General features: G+C 36.8%; 1 protein-coding gene across 1 annotated transcript in view; it reads left to right on the forward strand.

Annotated features, from left to right (window-relative positions):
• Nucleotides 1-4847: 4847 nt before the first annotated feature.
• The window catches only part of VWDE (von Willebrand factor D and EGF domains), a 39769-nt gene continuing 19139 nt past the window's right edge, over nt 4848-25477 (forward strand). Inside the window, exons 1-13 of the mRNA XM_090142740.1 lie at nt 4848-5115; nt 8780-8964; nt 11149-11380; nt 13398-13463; nt 14159-14418; nt 15937-16026; nt 17318-17462; nt 18078-18292; nt 18588-18661; nt 20581-20854; nt 22075-22283; nt 22685-23667; nt 25175-25311. Coding sequence (XP_089998866.1) covers nt 5040-5115; nt 8780-8964; nt 11149-11380; nt 13398-13463; nt 14159-14418; nt 15937-16026; nt 17318-17462; nt 18078-18292; nt 18588-18661; nt 20581-20854; nt 22075-22283; nt 22685-23667; nt 25175-25311 — 2946 coding nt within the window. The 5' untranslated portion in view covers nt 4848-5039. The remainder of the gene's footprint in view (nt 5116-8779; nt 8965-11148; nt 11381-13397; nt 13464-14158; nt 14419-15936; nt 16027-17317; nt 17463-18077; nt 18293-18587; nt 18662-20580; nt 20855-22074; nt 22284-22684; nt 23668-25174; nt 25312-25477) is intronic.

Raw genomic sequence — 25477 nt, forward strand, 5'->3', positions numbered from 1 at the left:
ACAATAAGTCAGTAAGACTACAAGTATGAAATATGCAGTTAGTTACAAAACCAATTTTTTGGTCACATTCACACAGTGCTTATCCTATACAGGCTAAAGAACAAATTCTACATTCTCTCTACTTTTTTTTCAAACTACAGCTTATTAGGTTGTATTCACACAAACACATCATGTGAGATAGAAAGAGAAGAAATAGTTAAAATTGTATCACGCCTGTGATACAATTTAATGTACATAATAACATTACTCAATATGGGTAAAACAAAGATTAATCCATTAATACTCCACCAATGAAGGCACTTCTCAGACTTCAAAGTACTCAGTACATTCTGAACAAATACAGCTGATAGACCTTTGAGTTAAGTTTCAAGCCATTTTGTAAAAAACAACATAAAAGTAGTTGAGAACCATAAAAGAGTAAGGGTCTGATTCAAAGGAAACTGAAGTTAATAGAAAGCCTACCACTGATTTTATTTGCCTCTCAATAGCCTAAGCACTGGAGATAGATTTCCCCTAATTTATATTAAAGCTCATACTGCTTATCCAAACCAATTTACATTCGATTTTTATATTGAAGTCCTTTACTGCATAAGTCAAATGTAGTGTATGCAAGAGGTCAAATATGAAAGAGAATTAGGAGCTAAAACATACTGAATACATCATTACTTCTGAAAGCTAAACAGACTGTCAATACTGAGTACATTTACAGGGCAGATTTAAAAATCCCCTCTCCAATTTTTAAATACATTTAGAAAAACAAATGCCACCCAAAAGCTATGCAGTTTGGGGGGGGGGGGGGGGGGGGGAGAAAAACACACACAAAAAAAAAAAACAGAAAAAAAAAAAGAAAACCAACAACAAAACACTCCAGTGGAATAAATATGAGCAGGTTTAACTTCTTGCAAGGAATGTAAAGTTCTCTGCAGAATGATCAAGATAAATAAAAGCGTTTGATTCTTACTGACTCTCCGTTTCTATTTGTTTGGCATCAAATACAGAAATAGGAAACAGAATCAAACACCTTGTTCTGAACTAGAACTGTCAGTTAATGTGTCTTAGTGATTTGGGGGACATTTGTTTCAGAACTGTTAGACTCTACTCTTAAACCAAATGAATCTTAGCTAAGTTAAAAGTCACACAATCCGCAGTTTGAAGGGAAGTCTGGAATTTGACTTTAGTGACAGAACTGATTAGATTAGACAAAGAATGTTAGCAATTTATTCTTTCTGGAAGGATAAGTTCACTTACCATTCACGTATATAAACTGGCCCAATTGAAAAAGAAATTATTTTTACAAACAGACAGAACTGAAAACATGAAAGGGCAAATGCAAGAAGACTCATCACTCTCTGATGTTTTGGATCTGGCCAGAACTGTGGGATATCTCTCGCCATCTGTTCCTTACAGGAGGGATGTTATCTGCTGAAGGCAACTCTTTCCAAACATCCAGCATTTGTATTATTACTGAGACCCTTTGAAGCTTTGCAGGGAGATCTCTCCCAGTTTCCAATTTCTGCTCACAACTTTATTTGGAGTTACTATCCATGTTCTGTCTCTGCACAGATAACAAATATGGCAACATAGGCTTAAAGGGCTTATTCAGATTTACTTTGCCTACTATAGCAGACAAGATTAATGGTATAGCACAGGGATTCATTTAAGACAGACTTTCATTTGTGCTCACAATTTGAAAGAAAAGGTTTATATTAAATTAGATGCAGTGGGCAACTTTATCTTAAACTTAATTGGATTCTTCTGTAATTGTTCACCTTTATTTACAAAACACCTCAAAGAACATGTAAGTGTCAGAGCAGGGCGCTCATCACTCAAGACAACATCCACCCACTTAACTGCTGCCCTCAGCTCCCAGCTTGTGTCCTGCTCCTGAGCACCAGCATTCCCACTAACTTCTTGTTCTTCCACCTAGCATACCACAAGAATTGCCTTTGTTCTACATGATCCCCTTATTTACTATGGAATTTAGGGCTTGGGTGTTTCTACAAATAACATTAATGGCGTAGCCTGTAGTCAAATACTTTTAAAACTCACAGATGATTTTTCATTTCCAGCTCACACCTGAATATCTTTCACAAGTGTTTGTGCCTGTAAACAAATTGGCAAATACTGCGGATTGGTATGTTTACCTATAATGCTTAAGGCTAAAGTAAATGCAAGTAGAAATAATACAATCTTATTAAATACTGTATATGATGAGTATTTTGCATATATTGATAATGTAAGGTGCATAGTTAGACAGCTCACACTAGCATGTTGCCAATAAAAGTGGCAGATACAGTAAGAAGTTACTATGCTGGTTGTACGAAGAGAAAGTCCATTTTTTCGATCATGCTTTGTGAAGGGTTCAGTTACATGTAAACACACATTGGAGCTGCACAGTCACTTAATTACACAGACAACTATTAAATCAGTCCAACCTAACTGCAATACCTAAGACAGTATAAGCAGAGCCACCTTTTTTTTCTAATCTGAATTTTTAAACATCTACAATGACTCTACTTTCGGCACTGCTGAAGTCCCTGCTCTTTGTCACCCAACATGTCCACTTTCTCCAGTTTATCACCATCCCATTCTTTTTTTAATAAATCAGTCCTCTGCCAGTGAAAGCACTTGTGCTCCAGCTTCATTCCAAGCAGAGTGAAGCTCATTCATAGATGGAACTGAAGAGTCTATCTTAAATTAAATATGTATTTAAAAGCCTCAAGGAACAGACATTGCTGGAAATTAGCTCTGGCATAATTTTCAGAGCTAGTCTTACCTTTCTCTATAATTACTCATACAATCCATTTTTGGAAAATGCTGCTTTGTGTCACAATGTCTAAGTGCTCCTTTGCATCAGTACTATTGCTGCCAACTTTGCATTTTTAGAAAACTGTTAACTGTCTACAGTAGTGATGTTCTGGACTACATAATCATGCACATCAGCTTAAATTCTTTCTCCATTCAACAACCCTGTTTTATCCTCCCAAACACCCTGTTACTTCATAGTATGCTGCAAAACTGTAACGTGACTTCATAGCACATCTTGAGTGAAGGGTGTTTTTCATAGCACAAATCTGTTTTACACTGCTTTTGATATGCTTTAATAAAACAATGTAAATGTATTACTGTCTAAAGCTTGTTGAAATTGCAGCCTGATGGAAAGATCTATACTGCTATAAGCCTGACATAGAATTGCTTTTTTTTTTTTTTTTCCCCGAAATTCATTGTTACTGGCACAACTCTGTCCCCGTGAGAGCCGAATACTATCTTTGGCAAGTTATCAGTTGTTCCAAACCCAATATGCTCTTGCTCTGCTGTTGCTGCAAGAGTCTTCAAGACTGATAGTGGCCGAGGGATCAGGCAGAGAAAAAACAGGCAGAAAAGATGAAAGGTTTCTTTACTCCAGCAGCCATTATTGCCATCTCTTTTGTCTCCTGTATGATCCATGACTAAAGGTGTTAATCCTTCCGTAAATACCACTCCATCATGATTAGCAGCGGTCAAAGAAGCAGCTCAGTGTTTAAACTTTGCCAAGGCTTCACAGTGTCTCTATTTCTAGTTCTTTACTTTGTAACTTGTTTGGTAAAATACCTCTTGCTTTCCTTTTGTCTTTTTTATAAATACACACTGGGAAAATTTCAGATAAATGCAGCCTTCTGGGATAAAAGTAAATCATATTTGGTAGCAACTCAGAAAGTCATCGAGGTAAATATGAAAACTAACCATTAAAATTGCCTGAATGTTTAAGAAGAATGTATTTGCCTCAGAGAACTAACAGAAATGCAAGACAGAATTCAACGTTCAGACTGCACTAGCACTGCCTTTTAAACGTTGCTCATTTCATGGGGCTTCTTCCAGAGCAGAGGATGGAGATGGCCCATCTCACAGTGCTGTACCTCTGTCTTTTTCCTACCCCAGCGCCTTCTGAAGGGACACTGCTCTACAAAGGGCACCCATGCCTGCACTTCCAGGAGGCAGCCCTTGCCCAACACTTCTTGCAGAGTTTCAATGGCTTGCCGTATGCTGTGGGTGTGCAGGGCTTGGATGTACTCCCCTGTGTCAATTTCTTTGAGTGAGGTCTATTCCATTAGAGACATTCAAGCATGGGCTACAAAGATAGGGAAGATAGGGTTTGTTCTGCCCAGAGCAGAGGAGCTGATTGCGGCTGCAGCTCCTCACCGGGAGTGGAGGGCAGCGCTGAGCTCTGCTCTGTGTGACAGCAACAAGGCCAGAGGGACCAGCATGGAGCTGTGTCAGGTGAGGGGCAGCTGGGGTTAGGGAAAGGGTCTGCACCAGAGGGCAGTGGGCATGGAATGGGCTGCCCAGGGTCACAGACTCAAGTGCTGGAGTTCGAGGAGCATTTGACAGCACTCTCAGACATAAAGTCTGAGACTGGGTGATTTTTGAGTGGTCCTGTGTGGAGTTGGATTCTGTGATCCTTGTCAGTCCTTCTCAGATTGGGATATTCTGTTATCCTATGATTCAAAAGAGTGAAACATCTCTACAACCTGCTGTGTGCAAAATACTTCAGTGCCTGCACAGCCTGGAGATTAGCAAGAAAAATACCAAAAAACTTACCAAACCTTAAACACGGAGCTCTCTGCTGGACATTTCCGAAGAGAAGCATCTCCCAGCAAGCCTTGAAACTTGGCTGCTTGAAGCCACAGGCTTCATTATAAGTTAATGGTGTCCATCACAAGAGTTTGGAATTACGAAGGACCATTATAAAGCGCTCTTGGTGTCCTAAGGAAATGGTCACAGCATAAAGAGCAAACAATTTGAAACTGGCTTGTTTCCAGCGTTTAACTGCACATTAGAAGACAAACAGAACTATGCGTTGGAGGAGATGAAGACGCTCACCACGAGCTCCCAGAACCACGGAGCACAGCAGCCCCAGCACAGCCCGGCCGGGGCCGGCATGGAGGTGGGCTGAGGGCCGGGCCCCCCGAGGACCCCCGAGGGAGGGGCCGCATTAAGGAGGGGATGGAAGGCCGTGGCCGTCAGAGCCGCGACGGCAGCGGAGCGGTGAGCAGTGGGCGATGCCGGGGGCCGCCCGCCTGTGGCTGTGCGCGGTCGTGCTGGGCTGCCTGGCGGCGGCGAAGCCCCTCCGGAGAGGTAAGCGGGGCCAGGGGTACATGGCCAAGAGGGAGCGCCGGATGGGCGGATGCTCCGCTCTGCTCAGCGCAGGGAGAGCAGAGAAATAAAACAGCCCTTATACGGTCTCCCCTCAGCGGCTCAGGTCCTCCCTCCGAGCCCGAGTTTCCTGTAGCGCATTTCGCTGGACTAGGCGTAACTTCACGAACTGACAAACTGTGCCTTGCCAGCCGTACCGGGTACCTGCGGGAGAACCTGCGGAGTGAGGCTGCCTGGGCTTTGGCTTTAGCTCTCCCACTCCCTCTGGTCCCTATTCGCTTTTCTAGGAATGCTGATAGTTCTTATATATTTTTTTAAATTGTTGTGCAGCTACTTACAAACTTTACAAAGCAGCCCCTGAGGTATAGATGTGAGCAGTGAAAAGTGTTCTGACACCCTTTCTGATAATGATGTGTCAGTGTGTGCATGCTGATTGTTTCCTTCAGCATTCCTTGTGCAGAAGTATTTCTGTTCCTCTGCACTGCAATATTCTCATTGCTAAAATCTCTGTAATCATGCTTTTCTTACGTTTCTCATCCAAAACAAAGGGTTTGCTTGTGTTGGTTACATTTATTTTTGTATTTCACTTTAAAAATTTTACCCTAAATAAGTATTTCAGAATAGCTTTTTTTCAAAAAGTCACCTCCTTTCTAATTGAATATTATGTTGGAATTTTAAATACACAAATATGTTTGTTAGAAACAGCCTAAGCTCTAGTTTATGCTGTGGGATGCAGATACACTACTTCCTTTGCAATAGTAGATGCAAAAGAAAGAACACTCAGGATCAGAGTGCACGCAGAGAACCATAGAATTCCCTGAGATGGAAGAGACCATGAGGATCACTGAGTCCAACTCCTACTGGTTGTGTTTATTTGTTTATATCCTGGCCTTTCGATTATCTTAGTGTATCTCCTCTGGGCCCACTCCAACAGTTCCACATCCTTCTTGTGCTGGGGGCCCCAGGCCTGGACACAGTACTCCGGATGGACCTCATGAGAGCAGTCAATGATCTCCCTCTCTCTGCTGTCCACCCCTCTTTTGTTGCAGCTCGGGATACAGTTGGACTTCCAGGCTGCAAGAGCACACTCCTGGCTCATGTCAATCTTTTCATCTACCAGGACCCCAAAGACCTGCCAATAATACTCAGCTGAGTGTCCTGACTAAAAATTTAAATTTTGTGTCTGGACTGTGCTTAGAAGACAGTGCTCCAGAAACAGTTGGCATTGGCACTTCAGAGATTTAATCTCTGTCTCTCAAAAATACTTGCACTGTAATCTATTCAGACAGATAACTGGAAAAATCTACCAAATATGGAAAGCAACAGGAAAATCTCAGAATAATCCAATGTAACATAGTGTGAAGTTTAGGACCAAACAGCAGATGTGCGTTAACTAAAACAATACATTAGAGTTGAGGTTTTATTTACAGCTCAGGTTTTCATAACTCAGGACTGGATTTAATAATGAGGGCTCCATCTTTCAATGAGAACCAGCTCTCCTCCTAAATGTCTGTGATATGAATGGGTTTGGTCTACAGAGGTTACTTTCTCACAGCAAAAATAACATTGTTATTTTTGTATTTATGTGCCCATAAATACGACAGTTGTACTTGCATCTGCTCTTGGTAGAGTTAGGCAGCACAACAGTTATACATTCAGATAGGAATATTTTAGTCTGTATTACTGATGATGGCAGGTATTTTCAGTTGTTTTGCAGAGAAGGTGAGAGGAAAAAAAAAAAGGAAAAGGAATGAAGCAGTGCTAGACAACATGAGATTTCAAAAGAAATAGCTATGAAAATGCGAGCATACTTCTAAAGAGGGAGAAAAAATATATGAAGAGCTGTGTGACATTTTAAAGTGATGTGCATAATAATAAAAAACGTATAATTTGATCTTTAGTAAGATTTATAACCCTATTACAAGTGAGTACAGTCAGCTGTTTTAGAGATCTATCAAACGATGATCTAATTAAACTGCAGAGAAAAAAAATAAAGACTTGTCTCATGTCTAGCTTGATTTATTAATGGAAGAGATAAGAGATATTAATTGTTTCAGGAGTGTTTCAGTTACAGGAAAGAAAACTAATGAGAGTGCTGTATGGAAGGTAGAATTCCAATAAAAAATAGAAGACAGGAAGAAACTTTCACCATGGTTCGTAAACTGCTTGAGCTGAAGCTTGCTTGGAAAAACACTTCAATAACACACATGACTGACCTTTGATTCTTCAAGGGCTTTTCTTCAAATTCCAGTGAGGGATAAATTCTCAATAAGGTCAACTTGTATGGACATGAATTGCCTACAGGCTATGACAAGCAACTCAGAAACACAGTGGTGGCACAGTCAATCACATTGACTTCCATCTGCCCTTAGAGGGTAGAAGATAAAGCTATTGTTACCTGCTTGGGTAGCCTAAAGCCATATCAGATTAAATCTTTAGTCTTTGAAAGTCTATAGGAACCTCATACTGTGTGTGAAAGAAATGAGATCTGTTGTTTAGCTAGGGCATCTTCTACATTCAGAGGGGGATATTGTTTGATTTAGAAACTATCTTAAAATTGTGGTTTTCTGAACAGTGATATGAAACAATGTGCAATAATGCATCTAGTGCAATTTGAACCAAAATATTCTTCTAATCAGTGATACATTTACACCATGAAAACATGGGACAAATATTAAAAACTGTGGGTGTGAGAACTTGAGGAACAGAGTAATAATATTCAAAATATAATATTACACAGCTTTAATTACAGCTGAATTTTTCTAATTCATCCCTACTTTTACTTCCCGAACATATTTCTGATCAAGAATGACCATTACAATTACGTTACTAGTAAAAGCACTATTAGCTGGAACTTCTACTGTCACTGGCTTTGGAAGGAGTAGTCTGGTTTCAAAGACTGATCTTACAAATTGTAGGGTGCAGTTTTATTTCTGAAAGAGTCTGCATTTTTTTAGAAAGTTGCTGCAACTTCTACAGATTCTGATCCCTAATTTTATCTACCAGCAATTTTGAGGTTATTTTGAGGCCGTAAGTTCACTTAGATGTCCAAAAATCTGTTTGTCAGTTGTATTTAGGCATGCAAATCATGCACATTGACTTAAAATCTATGATTAAGTATCTATCAAATTCCATACTTTTACTATAATCTGCTTTTATACGTGCAAACTATATGTAACTGTAGTATCCATCTGTTTGAGGGCATTCTTCATTTAATACATAGAAACACTGTGAAGTGTTAGCCTATTTGCGAAAGGAAGACCCTTGAACAAACCTTTCTCATCTTGAAGTAAGATTTTGTTCCTCATGTATCAAATATGCCATTTTTCTTCAGTTTGTTAGGTTTCATAGCCAGCAAAATGGCAAAATCCAGAGGAAAGTGCACACTTTCAATTATAAATTAACATGCATATTTATTTTTCAATTATTGTCCACTTAAACAAGGGAATATTACTATGTGATGAATTTATTAAATTTTAGAGTGTTAACATAGTTATTTGTTGTTGCTATTAAGTTTTCACTATGTTGCTCTGTAAAAGTGATCTCACAGTGATCCTATCTCCTTATTGTCTGATAAAAAAAAACAAACACCCTTAATATCTAACATATCTGTTAAGCTCTTCATTTTAATGCTCTTGCTTTACAGTTCTTGAATGCCATCCTGGTGGACATCAGATCCTGCAGAGCCCTTACCGAAGTGTTGATTTTGATTCATCCCACCTCCAGCAGTCAGCTATTCAGGATTTAATATGCGACCATTCCCTTGCACCAGGATGGTATCGCTTTATGATTTTTGATAAGCCTGCTGAGATGCCGACCAAGTGTGTGGAGGTATTGCACCTGGTTTGTTTATGAAAAATGTACATGTTTTTCATAAGAATAATTACAATTATGGAGACCAATGTAAAAAAATATCTCTGAATGAGACTGTATTAAAATATGTTTTTATGTGTTGAAAAATATTACACTGAATGGAGTATGGCAAAGAACTCACGTAGCTTTTAAAGCACTCAGAAACTGTTGTTTTAGTCCCTTCTAAACATGTCTCAGTGCAACATAGTAGGGATGTCCTGTTTTAAAGCTGCAGCTGTGTGATGGGCAGTCTGCTCCTGAACCTACATGCGAGCATAGAAAACATATGATCCCAGTAATTATGGAGCTTTTAAAGTGATCATTCTGGAAGGAAAAGATTACTCCTAGAATGACTTCAATTAAGAGAGTTAACTGATTAGTTTCCATGTTATCTGCAAGTCCACTGAGATCCAAGAACTACTTAGAACATGTAGTACTCTAGACTTCTGATACTTCATTTTGGAACTATGTCAACATCTTTTTAGCAGTTACATTTGAAGAACATATATCTTTGTAGCTTCCTATTTGAAAACATTTCCTTATTTTAAAAAAGTGTCACTGCATGTCATCAGGATGTATTATCTGTGATCCTGTGATTGCATACTGAATTGAAATTGCCTGTGTTCAGTCTCTTTAAAACAAGCAACAAACAAACAAACAAACAAACAAAAAAAACAAAAAAATTCTTTTAAAAGAAATGCAAAACAGTTAAAAGCACAAAAAGTGCAAAAATTACATTGATTGCAGGACCTTATTACAGAGGCTGCTATTATGTGGGCTGTTAAGCTGAAAAAGCTTGAGCAAAGTGTATTTCCTGAAGAACTTTTTCAATTAGATTTAATAGGAACAAATTAACTTAATAGTAGTATTTCTCTCAAAACAGACACTTCTTCACGGAGAATCAAGCAGGGAAAAAAAACTGTGTTTCTCAGAACACAGGGTAGTCCAGCAAGATAGCCACTCAGATAATCTAGGGGAGTTTTAAAAATCTCACCCAGTCCCTCTGTGCTTAGTAAATATGCAGTCAAAACTGACTGCCATCCATATATAGAAGAGTCCAGGTAATTACAGTTGGCAAGCGATTGATTCAATTACTTTTCAGCAAATGAAATTCATGCCCTGATATCTGCTCTTTTGTAACTGTTAGGAAAAACAAGGCCATTATTTTGAAATAATCAAAATCAAAACACTAAAACTGAACTTAAAATGGATATCATGTTCAGGAAGTTTCCTTCCTGAATGTGTTTTATAGCTATACTTAATCCTTGTCAAAGATTCAGGCTGTTTAAACAATACATCATCCTTCTCATGGATTCTGTCTGCTCAGTGGATTGATAGAGGGCTCAGACACTCTACATGTCCAACCTTTGGCTTGCCTGAGTCGCATTTTGTGAAGAGGAGTTATCTTAGGTCACAAATAAAATATATTATATAGTTAATGTATATAAGTAATAAAACCTCTTTTTTAAAAGTATATTTTTAGTCAAATCAAAAGAAAAGTAACAAAAACATAAAACAAATAGATTGGACACAAATATGCTCAGAAGTAAGAAAATAGTGTACTTTTGAGGTGAATAATTGCTAAGTGAGCATACAGTTGTATTTAGATTTCAGACCAAGAAGTGTAAAGACAATGTGGTCTGAGACCTTGTTGTACTTCCTGGACTGTTTTGAGCTACATGGCAGCTTCCCTAATCTGAAGACCTCAGATTGCCACAGTGATGTCAGTAGGATGGAGGGCTATTCCACAGCACTGTGCTCTTCACACTTTAACAAAAAAAACACTGAGCAAGACTTTTGTGTGGGAGAGAGGGAGCACTGGCTCTCCTTCATCACCTGTTGCGTTGGCATCTGAACCACAGACCTTGTGGATTCCTCTGCTTCATAAACATAAATGGATTTATGGTTGCAGAAGTTGTGGTGGCTCTTGGTCAAGTTCTTCAGACTTGACTAAATTGCATTTTGTGTATAGAAAGAGATTTCATGATAGTCATATGAGGACATAAGTCTCTTTTATGCGTATTTATATTCAGATTTGAGGATGTTAAAAAGCAAGCTCTCAGTTATATCATCTGAACTTTGTTAAAAGCTAGTGCAGGAATATGAGGATTAAGTATAAATGTACATTAACTATTTTCTGACATTTTTTCTCTGGTGTTTCAGATGAATCACTGTGGTACTCAAGCCCCTGTCTGGTTGTCTCTGAAGGAGTCAGAATCCATGCCTCAACCTGGCGAGATCAAGCAGCTCACAGCCTGTGCAACATGGAAATTTTTCTTCAGCATGTCCAAAGACTGCTGCCTTTTTCGAATCCCTGTCAGTGTGAGAAACTGTGGAGAATTCTTTGTTTATTTACTACAACCCACACAAGGATGCATGGGTTATTGTGCAGAAGGTGAGTACTCAGACTCAATTAAGAGCATATATTTATTAGTAAATGTGGTTTTCAACTGAACATCAGCATAATTATTTCTTTTATTCTAACCTTCTTAAAAAGAAGTCTGATACATCTTCATCTAACATATCAGCAGATGTTCTCTGGTGTTTGGTCATTCTATAGTTATTCAAAAACAGCTGAAAATAACATAAAAGCAAGTAAGTGATGTTTCTGTGAAAATGTGGTATTTTGTAAGATATTTTGCTGATTGTGTCTGGCAATAGTTACACATACTAAAATTTTCTGCACTCTTAATTCTGATGCGATAGAACAACGATTTCCCAGGAGAAGGTGAATTCATACTATCCCCATGTAACTTGCAGTTGATGCTCAATTATAGTTCAGAGCCCCCAAAATAAGGATCTATTTTTTTTCTTTTTCCATATAGTCAGATGGGGATGTAAGACACATCTACAAGTCAAAATTTAGACTGCCTACATTGGCACTCACATAGTGTGTATCGCCATTACTGAATGTCTGTAGTGTTATGTGTAAGCATAAATTTTCTTTAATAAACTGATGAAAAAATATATATATACATCAGTTATTGTTTATTTTCATTAGGAATATTTTTCTTACTCTAATTCTTCTATAGAAGTTATAGATATTGTTAGTGACAAGCCCGTGTAGTAGGAGATTCTTAGCAGTTCCTATAACATACTGCCAGTGAAAATACTTGCAATACTTTTATGCACAATATATTGTCTTGCTCTAAGTCATACTCTCTATTACCAACTGCTTGCAAAATCTTAATAGCAAAACTGCTGGTGTTTTTTATGGTGCTTTATGGCCCATCATTATCCCTTTGGGATCAATTGTTAAGTAATTCTCCGAGAGGTTATTGGCAGAAGAAAGAAAAAAAAAAGCCAGAAATAAGACATTTCAGAATGCAAGTGGCTGAAGCCATAAAGAAATCCTGCAGAATGTGACTTTGCATTTGCTTTGGGTGATGCATTCATGAAAAGAAAGAGAATAAAAATGATAGGCAGCAGGATAGAAAATTTTTACTGCTTGAAGACAAAACAGGGAAGAAACAAAACTTTGGGTTGGCTCTGGTGACTTCTCTCAACTCTGAAGCCATTTATTTAGGATGATATTTTTCACATTTTGTATTTTTGTGCTGCTTTTTATATCTAGGTTACCATATGTACTGTATTTCCTCTTTAATGCTTGATAGGTGTGAATACTTGATGCAGATTTTCAAGCAGTCATTCCTGTGCAATACCAAAGCTTGGAACACCAAAATATGCTTTAAATTCTTTTCAATGAACAAGATTTTCAGTTTTGCTGCTTTTAACTTAAATTCTTTTTATTCCTGTTCAAAATATACTGATATTTTCATGTTTAATCTAAGTTCCGCTGATGGTTGTTTTGTTTTGTTTGTTTATATGAATGATATTCAAAGTAGCAAACAGTAACAGTATACACATATAGATGTTGCTGAGTCCCATGTTGGAAAGACTTTTTTTTTTCCTCCTAAGTAGGTCTGCATTGATTTTGACTCTCCATGGTTACAGTTAATAAATAAGTATTCAGATGTGGGTTCTAAAAGAGAAAGTATGTATTTGAAAGAATAGCTTAATTCTTTTTTATTCATTAGTAACATCTCTAGGTATCTGCTGTTTATATCTGCATTAAAGATGTAGAAGTGGAAAAATGTTCTTGCCCTTGCATCTTGCTCTTAGATGCAGTCACCCAACTTGTGTTTTCCGCCTTTTGGTTTTGCACTGACTGCTACTGTAACTGTATATGAATCAGATCACAACGTTTTTTCTGCTCTAGTAGGTCATACTTTCATTGGTGTCTTTTAATATTTGATGTTTTTCTTTTCTTGTTATTGTTGATCTTTAATAAGTTTTTTGTTTGTTTGTTTGTTTTGTTTTGTTTTGTTTTTTAACATGGGGCAATATTTTAAGAGCACTAGTATAGGAATAGTCTGTAAGTGTGTAAATAGTGAGTTAGGAACAGTTTATAGTTGTTGTAGATGCAAAGCCACAGACCTGTGATCCCAAGGGGATAGAAATTCGAGGCATCTGCAGCAGTAGGTATTTTCTTTTGACTTATTTTCTTTCAAAGATATTTGTTTGCATCCATGCCCCAGAAACGTCAACTTTTAGTTATATGTTGTCTTTGATAAAAAAGAAGTACATGTTATCAACTCAGTCTAATGCAAAATGAGCAATTTGGAGATAGCAGAACTGCAATTGCAAAAGTAGCAGAATGTTCAGAATAAGCACCAAAATTTTAAAAATAATTTAGGTCACTCTAATTTGCAGATGAATTTTGTATCTGACTCCCGATGAATCATGGTGTGTTTATTCTTTTCCTTCTTGCATAGACCATTCTATATTTTTCTTCGTAAGCAGAGAAAATATTTTATATGTCAGCCAAATTCCTTTGGTTGCAGCTCTCTTCTATCTGTTAAAACGCTTCATTGCATTTGATTCCCTCAGTATTTTTTCCTCTTCAGCACCTTTGTATGGTCTAGAATGTAATCAGTTTTACTCATTTTAATAATGAATGTAGTATACATGTTTTCTCTGATTCTCTAAACAACTACTTAATATTTCCATACATCAAGAGAGGTAAATATTATTATAAGGATTTTAATTGATATGTATATGTAATTGATGTAATATGTAATGTTATTGATAAGTATATGTAAATGTTGCCTTATCCAGTGTTTTTTCTTTTTGCATAGAATAAAAAGCACAAAAGACATTTTTGTTTAACTAGGTAAGGTGGCTCCTTCAACATCTCCGTCTGTCTTACCACCACTACCAGCCATTCCTGAGGTTGCAGCAGAGTTGCTCAAAGGCAGTATTTACCTAAGGTGTACCTTTGGCATTCCTTTTGCAAACAGCTCAGTTGGATTCATTGTGACTTGGTCAAGACTTTCTCCTGAAGGCATCAAAGAAGAACTGAAACATGAGAGAACAGTTCATACATTCTCACTCTTAGAGTTAGATGGGATAAGCGTCAGACTTGGAGAAAGAGTATGTTAAAAATTATTATAATCTCTTCTTATAGCTGTTTTGTCTAAAGGCTTATGATTTCATAAATGCTCAGCAGATACTAACAGTTGTTAGTGAAGGAGCGCCAGCATTTTGCTGTATAATTTCTCTTGGCAGAAAATATGTACTGCCTCTAGTTTTTGTTTACATCAACACTGCCCCTACAAATGTGGAAATGTCACAGAATATATCAGTAATTATCACTACTATTAATGTTTTGAGATTGTCTCAGTACACTATACCATGCCTCCAATAGATGTTTATTCAGTTTGAATCTTTTTTACTTTCTACTAGAATTTTGCTTGATATTGTGAATTAAGAGGATTTGGAATGTAACAATCTTAAGTGAGTGGCAAAGTGAGTTGTGAGAAACTGTGCTGTTGATTCAGCAGATGGATTGCTCAGAATCAATAATGAGCCACTGCTTGATGATTTTGTGTCAAGGATCAGATATAAATAGTTTGATATCCGCCATCAAAAGCAATATGTAACTACATTAGTTAATTGCAAATTTCATGGGTAGCAGAATGAATATCTATGTTCACCTGGTAACTTTTTGAAAAGCTAAAGCATTGGAAAATCAGTAAGCTTTCCACGTGCATATACCAAAATACAGTTAAGCTTTTCTGGCCAAAACAAAAAACAAATAAGCATGTAGTGTGTGTATTAATACCCAAATGAGTAGTGTTTTTCCAAGCTGTTTTATGCTGATAGGGTGATGGGGTTCAAGTAAAAAGCAGGCTGCTTGAATGGTTTACAACAATAGTAACAATAGTAATTGCTAATCCTCAAATATTCTTTGGATAATTTGTGAATAGTTGCCTGATAATGTTAGGTCAGTGACCTAACACTAGGTGAAAAAGCGCAGTTATAAACTATTGCTGTTGTGATCGATCCTTGGTTTTCTCAAGGTCTCAAATATTGCATGCGTGGTCATCACATTTCAAAAAAAGATATAGCAAAACAAACAAAACAAAAAATACAGCATCTAAAACAGTATTTAGCAGCATGGAGCTGATTCAGTGGAGGGAAATCACAATAAACTTAGCCTGAAAAAGATAATTCAGGCCCATAACACCAGGAAGAAGTTACAGTGAGAAGAGAGGAAGGGGCAATGATTGTTTTATGTAATCTATGATCAAATGGGTATTCAACAAAATTAAAAGGCAACAAACATAGAATTGACAAAAAGAAGTATAAAATAAGAAAGTTTAGAATGCATGTTCAAAATATATCATGATGTGCAGAAATATTCCAGAGGCGATTAGTTAAATCTGTGGAAATTTAGATGCTTGTTAAACATGATTATTTGTATGCCAGGAAGAGATCTTGGAATATTTTGTCTAATTCAGTCAATTAAACAGCACCACTGACAGTTGGTAACTTTGGATGCAGACAGAAGCATGGGCTTAACAAGTTCATCAAGCTGACACATTATGGCTGAGTTTCATATTCAATTCTTACCAAAAATATATTGTACTGTGTTGATTTTTTTTACAGGTCTACTGTAGCACTTCTGCTTTCTTCATGGAGAAGCCAAGCATACAAAGCAGTCCAGTTGAGAGCAAGGAATTTTTTGCTGGCATTAAGGTCATTTGAAAAGAAAACAATGTTTTACTTTTTTGTAGTGGGAGTCTTTCTGAGTGTCATTTAGCAGATTCATGTATTTTCTTTGGGTATGCTAGAAAATTTATATGAGTAGATAGTTTGAACATTTATGTAATTATTGTATGTTCTGCTCTGATAAGACCATGTAGGATGCTGAACAAAAGCAAGTGAATCATAATAGCCACAGTATATAGAGAGTCCTCTAACTGTAAGGTACTCACAATATAATTATCAATTTAACAAAGCATGTTGTTAGCAGTAGTGAACTCAGATTGGCCAAGTAGTGGAAGAAACAAACATGTTCCTTGAGATACAGGAAGACCGAATCAACAACTTATATGCAAACTATAACAAACCAGTAAATGCCTTGACCTCCAGCAGCTAAAGTAGACTCCAGTACATCCTCTGTATTTAAACCGAGGATAAACTAACCAGGGCCATGGCTCAGTCTTGAGCTCTGACTTGCTTTTGACCACTTAGCTGCTCTCTTGCACAATTTTAGACTATACCAACAGTTTCTCCCAGAACATGGCTGACAGAGATCAGGGTTCATTCCCATCTGGCCATGGGGATGAGGGAAGGGTCAGACCAACCTGCTTTGGGCTTAGACTGGGATGCTGGGAAAAATGTATAGCACGTAGGCATGAGTTGTGCCATGCCAGTTGATTAAAGGTGAAGAAGAGGTCCAAAAGGAAACTACCATAGATTTAGTTGTAGGTAGTACTTTGTTTGTTGGCCAGGAATGGGACTCTGCACACACATATTGTGAAAATTCCCATTGACTTGAGTGAGAATTTACCTCTCATAAAGCTAAGTGCATGCTTATGTTTCTGCAAATTCAGGGTCCAGATTAATCTGTCAGTGGAACTTATTTTATAGCACATAATATAAAATATGAATGCATTATTTTCCTTTTTATGTGAAGCTCCTAGGTAGCTTTTTTTTTGCATACAAACGACAAATTACCTATATGCTGGTTTCCAGAAGCTACCCAAAAAATGCATTTTTATGGTGTTAAAGTACTTGCTAATCCCTTTCTTTCTAGCTTTACCTCATCCTAGCCTATTATTGACACTCTCTCCACACTCTTTTTATAGTATCCTCATCTTCTCCCAGTACACCAATGCACTTTAGACCATCTGGATAACAAGTAGAGTGGGCCATGCACCACACCATTCAGTGTATTTAGTTTTTTGTACTCTTGCCTGATCAGTAGGGGTGCTGTAGCTCACAAATGATGTTTGCATTTAAAGTATATTTTCTTCTGTGCTAGATACATCCAGAAGTGTATGATATAGCAGAAGATGGCAAGGAATACAGACTGTCAATAGAAAGCAGAATCCCTGTTCCTTGTCCTGAATTTAACCAGGTTGAAAGTGACTGCAGAGTATCACTAAGATTGAATACTGTTGATGAAGGCAAGTATTATCCTGATTTTGTGTGTGTGTTGCATTTTGTATGTTCATTGTGTTTTTCTAAATATTCCCTCTGATTTGCCTCTTTTGAAAATGTGGTGTATTATAAAATACGTTCTAAATTATTAAAATAAAATACTCAAAAGCTGTATGTACTGCTGATGAAAGTATGGAAGAATATGTTCATCATCCATTTTTAAATTTTTTTTACTTACTGTGTTTTAAGTATTGAGTATACTGTAATGAAATACACAGGTTTTACTGTGTTTTTCTGTAGTGCTTTGCTATGCCCAAGTCACACAAACATCTAGTTGCATGAACATCTCCCAACATAGGGATCCTTGCCCATTCAGACAGGCATTTTTGTCCCATCTGCAGGACTACCACGACTTTCATTTGGCTATCGATGTAGAAAATTAAAACAATTTTCTTGGATGTGTGTAGGGAGAGGGTTTTCCATGATCAAAGTCGAGGAAAATGCTCGCTTACTTTCATTTGTGAAAAACAAAACAAAGAAAAACCTATTTGTAAATAAGTTAGTATTTATATTAACAGCAACATACAAAATGTGTCGTGATTAGATGAAAACTCACTAATGATGTATTTTCATTAAAACAGGTAAAGAACAACTAGGTTTAAACTTGGCTCTTTCTACTTGTCATGTGGATCTTCTCCAGAAACCCTGCAGAAATGGAATCTGTAGTCAAGCAGTAATTTATTTCACTGCTGTGACAGACTTTATGCAGGACGGAGACAGAATTACCAGAATTGCATTCGAACCAATATCCAGTGAGAATTTCCTGTGGAATGGCTACGTTCCAGAAAGCGCAAAGGTTGAAAATCTAAATGTTAAGATCTGTAAAACCAACAAGCCAGGAATGTGGCTGATCTACATTTTCTATTTCAGTTGTGACATGCTGATTCACACCAAGATTTCTAAGTAGTCAATTTTTCATTGGTTTATTTCTATTAAAACACTGCCTTTTCATTTAGATTAAGTTTCTTACATTTGAATATTAACATGACTACTTAGATATAATGTAACCTGCTCATTATGAAATAAATCAAAAACATAAAAAATGTGCCTAAGTCTAACCTGATATGATTATGCTCTTTTTTGTTTTGAAGATTACAGTAAAGGATCTACCAACTGCCTACTGCTACTCATTTACTGACCCTCATATAATTACGTTTGATGGAAGGTAATCACTTGATTGGAGCTTTAAGTTTCAAGGGTTGTTGTTGTTTGTTTTTTTAATCTATGCTAGTGATGCAAGCTGTAGTTCTCTACAGTTGTGCTATTATTTCACACTCTTTCTTGGATAATAGGATAAACATATTCCAGTTGGTTAAAGCTTGTTAGTCATATTTATAGTATTTATATTTGAAAATACAAATTTTAGGTTGTGACAAAAGAAGGAAGTAAATAGACTATTACCCTTTTTAGAGGAATATGCCAAGAGAGAAATAATAGCTGTACAGTCTGAATGTGAAAGATGGAAATATTAAATATGATCAATGATAAATCATTGAATAGACAAAACTGTTTTAACGCAGAACTATTTCCAGTCTTCAGAGTAGTTTCCGTATTCTGGTGTACCAATCTGAATTCCTGTAAGGATCAAGTTGCTAGAAGCTATCTTCTGTCAGTATGACATTGTGATGAGTTCATTAATGTCATTGACAGCAATTTATTCCCTTCTGTCACCTGCAGCTCACTAAAACTTCTTTCCAAAGTGAAGACAGCTTCCTTAGCCACAGCTGGCATGGGTTTTGTATGCTTCTGTCTTTCTAAGTATTTCTAATTCATGGAAGAGTTCAAAACAAATACAGGTTCCACACATGGGACTTGTATACTCCCTGCTCAGCAGAAGCACATTTCTTCAAATGACAGGGTGAGAGAAAGAGGATACATTGCCTGCACATAAGCGTATTCAACACACAACACAGTTTTTCTTGTGAATTTGAAAGAAAAAAAACAGGTTGTAATGGATGCTCTGATAGCACTGTGACTAATAATAGTAATAAAGTCACAAATCAGTTATGCTGATTTGCAATTCTTTCTTCATTCAAAATTACAGGGATGCCTTCTCTGGGTTTTTTAACCATCAACATGTCATGATCAAGCGTTCTTATGATGTAATGATCTACTGAAATATGTTCCTGCTGGAATATAGTGCTGCACCTTTCTTTTCAAGGATAAATAGCGTTGCTATTTCCATAATAGCATAATAAATGGCAATTTATTTTACAAACAGGGGAAACAAACAGAGAGGGAATTGTCCCTGTGGTATCACAGGTGATCGCATGTAGTCCCAGCAGTTGGACATCTGCAGTTTGTCTGCTAAGCTATTAAACAAAAGGCAAATCACTACTCTGCAATTAAATGTCAAAAGCCATTTATAGTAAGAGACTGTTAAACTTGCAGAAAAAGTTTGTATTTTTTCCTCTTTTTTTTTTCCTCCCCTCCTTCTTGCCACCAAATCATTAAATCGGCTATTCTAACGTTGCTTCGGGGGACAGATGGCTAACCCGTAGGGAAAATAAATGAAGTCACTATTTATGGTTTTCATCTTAAATCATTTTCAAATCTTTGGGAATAGATTTTCTCCATCTTAATGAAGCAGACCTTTTTAAAAGTATCTGACTTTCTAAATCATTTCATCAAGGGTACCTGTACAGTCTTCAGCTTCTGCACCTCACATGCACACAGTTAAGCATCTTCTTGCTCCTACTGGATATTTGCATTGCAGTAGAATCACAAAGGCTAAGAAGAATCCCCTGATTGCTTGTTAGAGTACACAAAAGCACAATTAAAATGCATCAGAAAATGGCAGTGGCTCCAAGATTACCTTTCCATTCACAAACATTGTTACATATTCCATTTGTGATCCTTCTCTTCTTCCTCCTGTGTCTGCTGTAGAACAGGTTTAAAATTTTTGTTTTAGAGCTGATGGTGTTTGTTCAGAACAAAGTTACTTGTGTTTGTGAACAGTACTCTTGGTTTTTTTTTTCATGATGCATGGAAATACTGCAGTATCAAATCCTACTAAATACTAGAAATCTGTTTTAAGTTAAGTTACTGACACCTGGTGATATTATGCTTTTCTTTTGATACCAGACTCTATGACAATTTTAAAACAGGAACATTTGTTCTCTATAAGAGTACAGCTCGAGATTTTGAAGTTCATGTTCGCCAGTGGGATTGTGGAAGTCTTCAACATCCAGCATCCTGTAACTGTGGCTTTGTCGCCAAAGAAGGAAGTGATATAATTGCATATGACATGTGCAGTGGTCAGCTACATGAGTCACAGCCACGCTTATCCATAGTAAGTAGAGACACAACAGGAAGCAATGTCAGAATCACTGAATCCTACCTAGGAAGAAAAGTAACAGTAAGTTCATATTACTTTTGGATGTAATAGTTATTTCAGTAATTATTTTTACCAATTCACACCAATTTCAGAACTAAAACATGCTTTATTTTCTGCAATTAAACAATGACAATGTTTATTTTATAGTCAAAGTACTCTGACCAGTGCTTTACATGTAAGTGATGTTTGAAATGACGCAGAATTTTAAAATGAAACACTCCACTGCTGTTTATCATTCTGTTGGTCTGAAATGCAAGTCATAAAAACAGGCCATTTCAGCTTGTATTTGTCTATTAGTTTAAAATATTTGGGTTTTTAATACTTCAGATATTAAATATTTAGAGAACATCAGGCAACAGAAATTAAACTTCTCATTTTTAGAGGCTAGGATGCTAAAACAGAAAAAATAAGTTACTTGTGTGGAGTCATGCACCAAGTTCATAGAAACAACTTTTAAACTTGGAAGTGAAAAATCTTACGTTTTCACTTCCCCTATTCAGTTGTCCATGAATTCTCAAGTATTATTACCTTTTCTTTCTCCTTTATGTGCAAATGAACTTATTCTTCTTTGGCTCTGCCTTTTTTTTTTTCCCCTCCTCCTTTCAGTAAAAACATTGCTGAAAGGTATTCTTTAATTCTTCAGATTAGTAAACTAAGAATCTTGATTCTTCTCAGTTTATTTCTAAGATGTCAGTATTTCTGGTGAGCATTGTGAAATAAAATAGTGAATTTTTGAGAGTACTCTGAGCTATCTGGAACACTTAGGATCACATTTGCAGGTAGAAGATTATTCTGTATTAAGCCATAGAATTAGCACATAGTATTAACACATAGAATCATGTAGTTGGCAAAAAGGAAGTGAGAAAGATGCTTCCAGAAAGTCAGTTCATATTACTAGAATTATCCCTTTCCATCTGGAGATTAAGTGGCCCTTTTTCTTTGCTCATTTACTCTTTAATTTTCTGTGGTTTTGAGGTCATTGACCTTCTGCTCTATACCTACTAGAGATGGATGAAGCTTATTGGCCTGAAATGTGCTATCCAGGTGCTTTTTGGGGTGCACAGGATTCGTATTTCTTCTGCTGTAGCATTGTAAATAACAATTTGTCTGATTCAGAATAGTAAGAACCAGAACTTAATGGGATATCTTTATATGTCTGCCTTTGTAAATCATTCCTTGTTAATAAATTAGGGAAAATAAGAATAATGGTTCTCACAATTATATCGTCCATATCTTTTTAGGTTTTGTTTTCTTCTGGAGCTTTCATTCGTGCTGATGTGAGTGAATGGGGAATGAGCATAACACTTAGGGCGCCCAGTTCAGATTACAGAAATACAATGGGGCTCTGTGGCACCTTTGATGGAAGTGTAGAGAATGACTATCACACTGCCAATGGGGTGGAAATTCCAAGCAATTCTGATGCTCTTTTTTCTTTTATAAAGGAATGGAGGTAATGAAATACTTTTTCAGTCAAGTGACATAATTTCTGGTTTAAACTCTTCTTTGCTCTCTTCAAAAATTTGAAGACATAAAAGGCTTTTGTAAGTTAATATCTGTGTAAATATAGACAGAAGAGCCAAATTTGTATTTAAGTAGTAAATATGATGTAAGGTAAGTTTGTTCTGAACAAGTCATCAGAAAAAAATCTGCCTTTTTAACTCTTTTTTTTCTAGTATACATTATTCCCATTTTTTTTTTTTAAACAATTTAACTGAGATCTGTAACCATATCCTGTATATTCTGTAATCTATGCTATAGAATTATTAATTATTACGCAAAATAGGCACAAATATTAAAACAACAAAAATATATAGATAAGATAGAATTTCTTTTTTTTTTTCCCTTCTCTAGAATTCCACCAGGAGGTAGCTTGTTTGACAAGACACCTTCTTCATTACCATCTTCTAAGAAAACAGACTTCTGTGACTGCACATTTGAAGATGGTGGATTAGATCCATCAGTACATAAATTAAAGGCAGTTTCTAAATCAGAACTTCCCCAGTCTTGTAAAGACAGTGAAAATGGTAGATTTCTTTCTTTGATACCAGGACTGGATGTCACTGCTGAGTATCTCAACCCCATTGATCTTGTCAAAGGCTTAAACAAACATTCACCTGTACTTGAAATGGATTCCTCTACACTTCTGCAAAAGAAAGATAATCAAACCAAACTTCACAAATCATCATTAGTAAAACCACATTTCTCTGCAACCTCAAAAATAAGTTCTGGTATAGAAAAAGAAGGAACTTCAAGCTCAGACATTAAAAGAATTTCTGATAGTTACAGTAATCTTCACAAAAGTCAATCTGTTACAAGTAGAAGGAAGCACCAAAGATATTATGAATATCATCCGGTATTTCTATTCCAGAGTCTAAGCCAAACAGATTTAGAGGCATATAAGTACTTTTTCCCAGAGGACCACACCACTGACAAAGACAAGAAGTTTCTTCCTTCTTGGCCCACACCTTCTGGCCTCACTGAGTCCAGTGCTCTGAGACTGTGCCAGCAGGCAATAGCCAATTCCAGTATAGGAAGAGCTTGTGGTGGCCTTCATGGTAGAAGAATGGAAGACGCGATCAATATCTGCATTAAGGATTTACTGTTGAAAGATGACCTCAGATGGGCAGAAGCTTCATTAGCTCTTTTAGAGAATGAATGTGAGAAGAGAGTTTTAGAAGAAATAAACTACACTCAACAGGAACTTCAAGGGTTTTTTGAGAACCTGCTTACTGCATTGAAGTGTCCCAGTCTGTGCAGTGGTAATGGAGAATGTACAGAATGGGGTTGTGCATGCTTTCAAGGCTATGGTTCATACGACTGCAGTATACTGTCTGGCAGGTGGGAAAAAGAATGAGATTTACTGAAATAACAGTCTCCATGTTTGTGCAACATAAGTTTTACTTCACTGTTTTTCTCTCCTGCTTTTTTTTTTTTTTTTTTTTTTTTTCCTTCCTTCCTGCACTGACAGGGGTTCCCTCTGGTGAGCCTGTTCATTATCCAGCAGGCTAGTTCCAATTTAATACAGCCATTATTGTTTTCTATTTAGCCTTCTTGTTTCCCAAGGGAAAACATGGGCTTAGTTTATGGTATATCAAATTTTAAAAATTTACTACTCAGTTTGCAATCCAGAGTACGGCCTCAAGAGATTAGCATGTTTCCACAGTTGTCTTCTTCAGGGAGATCTTGCCACATCCATACACTCCTGCTTATTAACTGGAAGTGGGATGTTTTTGGCAGTGTTACATCCCTGTATACTGTTAAATGTGGAAGCAGAACTGATGGCGAAGAAAAAAGTTTACTAAGTAGAGCTGAGCAAGTTTTTTTTATTAAGTATGACATTGACTGAAAATGCTGATAAGCAGATAACACAGTGAAAATATGAGGTATTAGAAAATTCAAAAGTCTTTCAGAGCTGTTAATATTTTATAGTAGTATTTTTGTTAAATTAATGTATTTAAAATAAATGGAGGAAGAAGAAAAAGTAATAAAACATAATATTTGCTTCCTCTTTAACTCAAATAGATGGGCTTGCATATAATCAATAAATATAAAGATACTATAATTATGAAATAAAGAAGAGAGTTTGGCTAAGCAGGTTATAATAACAAAAAGAGAACAAATATGATGCTTACCCACACCCTGAGCTTACTACCAAACTCCAGAAGAGGGATCTCCAAAAGACATCCTTCCTCACTGGCAGTCAGCTCTTAAATGGGTCTAGGAGAGGAGCAGCCAGGCTCCACCCCTTCCAGAAGCACAGGTGAATTGCCTTCACCTGTGCTCCCATGGGTGACTTGTTGCTTGCCTCCTGTGATCAATCAGAGGTTTAGGCCGTGATTCAGCAGTTCCCATACAGCTTTGCTTTCAGAGGAAATATTTGAGTATTCTAAACTTTGTTGGTTTATTTCATGAAGCACCTCCACAAGTGATGCTTTTTTGTTTAGTCTTTAAACAAAAAAAATCCATTATAAATTATTGCAAGTAATTTTCAAGTTCCTATATCTAAAGCCTGAGCTTCATTTACATTTTACACTGCAAGTGTGATGTAAAGAATCATAGATGAGGAGATAGACCACATATTCACAGGAGTTTGTTATTGCATGAATGTTTCATCTGCTTTATAAAATTGAAGTTCCCAGAAAAGACATAAAACCTCGCTTTGATGGTGACATTCATTTTAATGACACAAAAGGTTACTGTTTGTACCTTTTTTCCACTGGTTCCAGATTTTGTTGTTGACAGTTTTCTTAGTTGGGCAGAGAAATAAATGTGTTGTCTAAAGTAAATGTATATGAATGAGTTCATTGTATTGACTTTTATTGTCTAATCTCTACTTCAAAGACCAAGCTCCAGAAATTACAGAGCTGGAAAATGCTGGGCTATGTGATATTCGTCAGTATGACTGCACATCAGTGAGGGCTTTTGGACATGGCTTCAGGGAGTCATCGAATCTGAAGTGTGAAATTATCAGATTGCAAGTAGGTCTCCTTGTATAGTAATAATTCTGTTTAAATTTCTCTGTGAATAAGTAAAAACTATCTAATCATTTATGTTGGTACAACCCAATGCTTTAGTAGAAGCTAAAAGCAGAGGCACTCAGCACTTTGCAGCGGGCACTCAAGTCTTTGCAAGATTGCATTTTCC

Source organism: Phasianus colchicus, chromosome 6, assembly GCF_987193195.1.
Source record: "Phasianus colchicus chromosome 6, bPhaCol1.hap1.1, whole genome shotgun sequence".
In the NCBI taxonomy this organism is placed as follows: Eukaryota; Metazoa; Chordata; class Aves; order Galliformes; family Phasianidae; genus Phasianus; species Phasianus colchicus.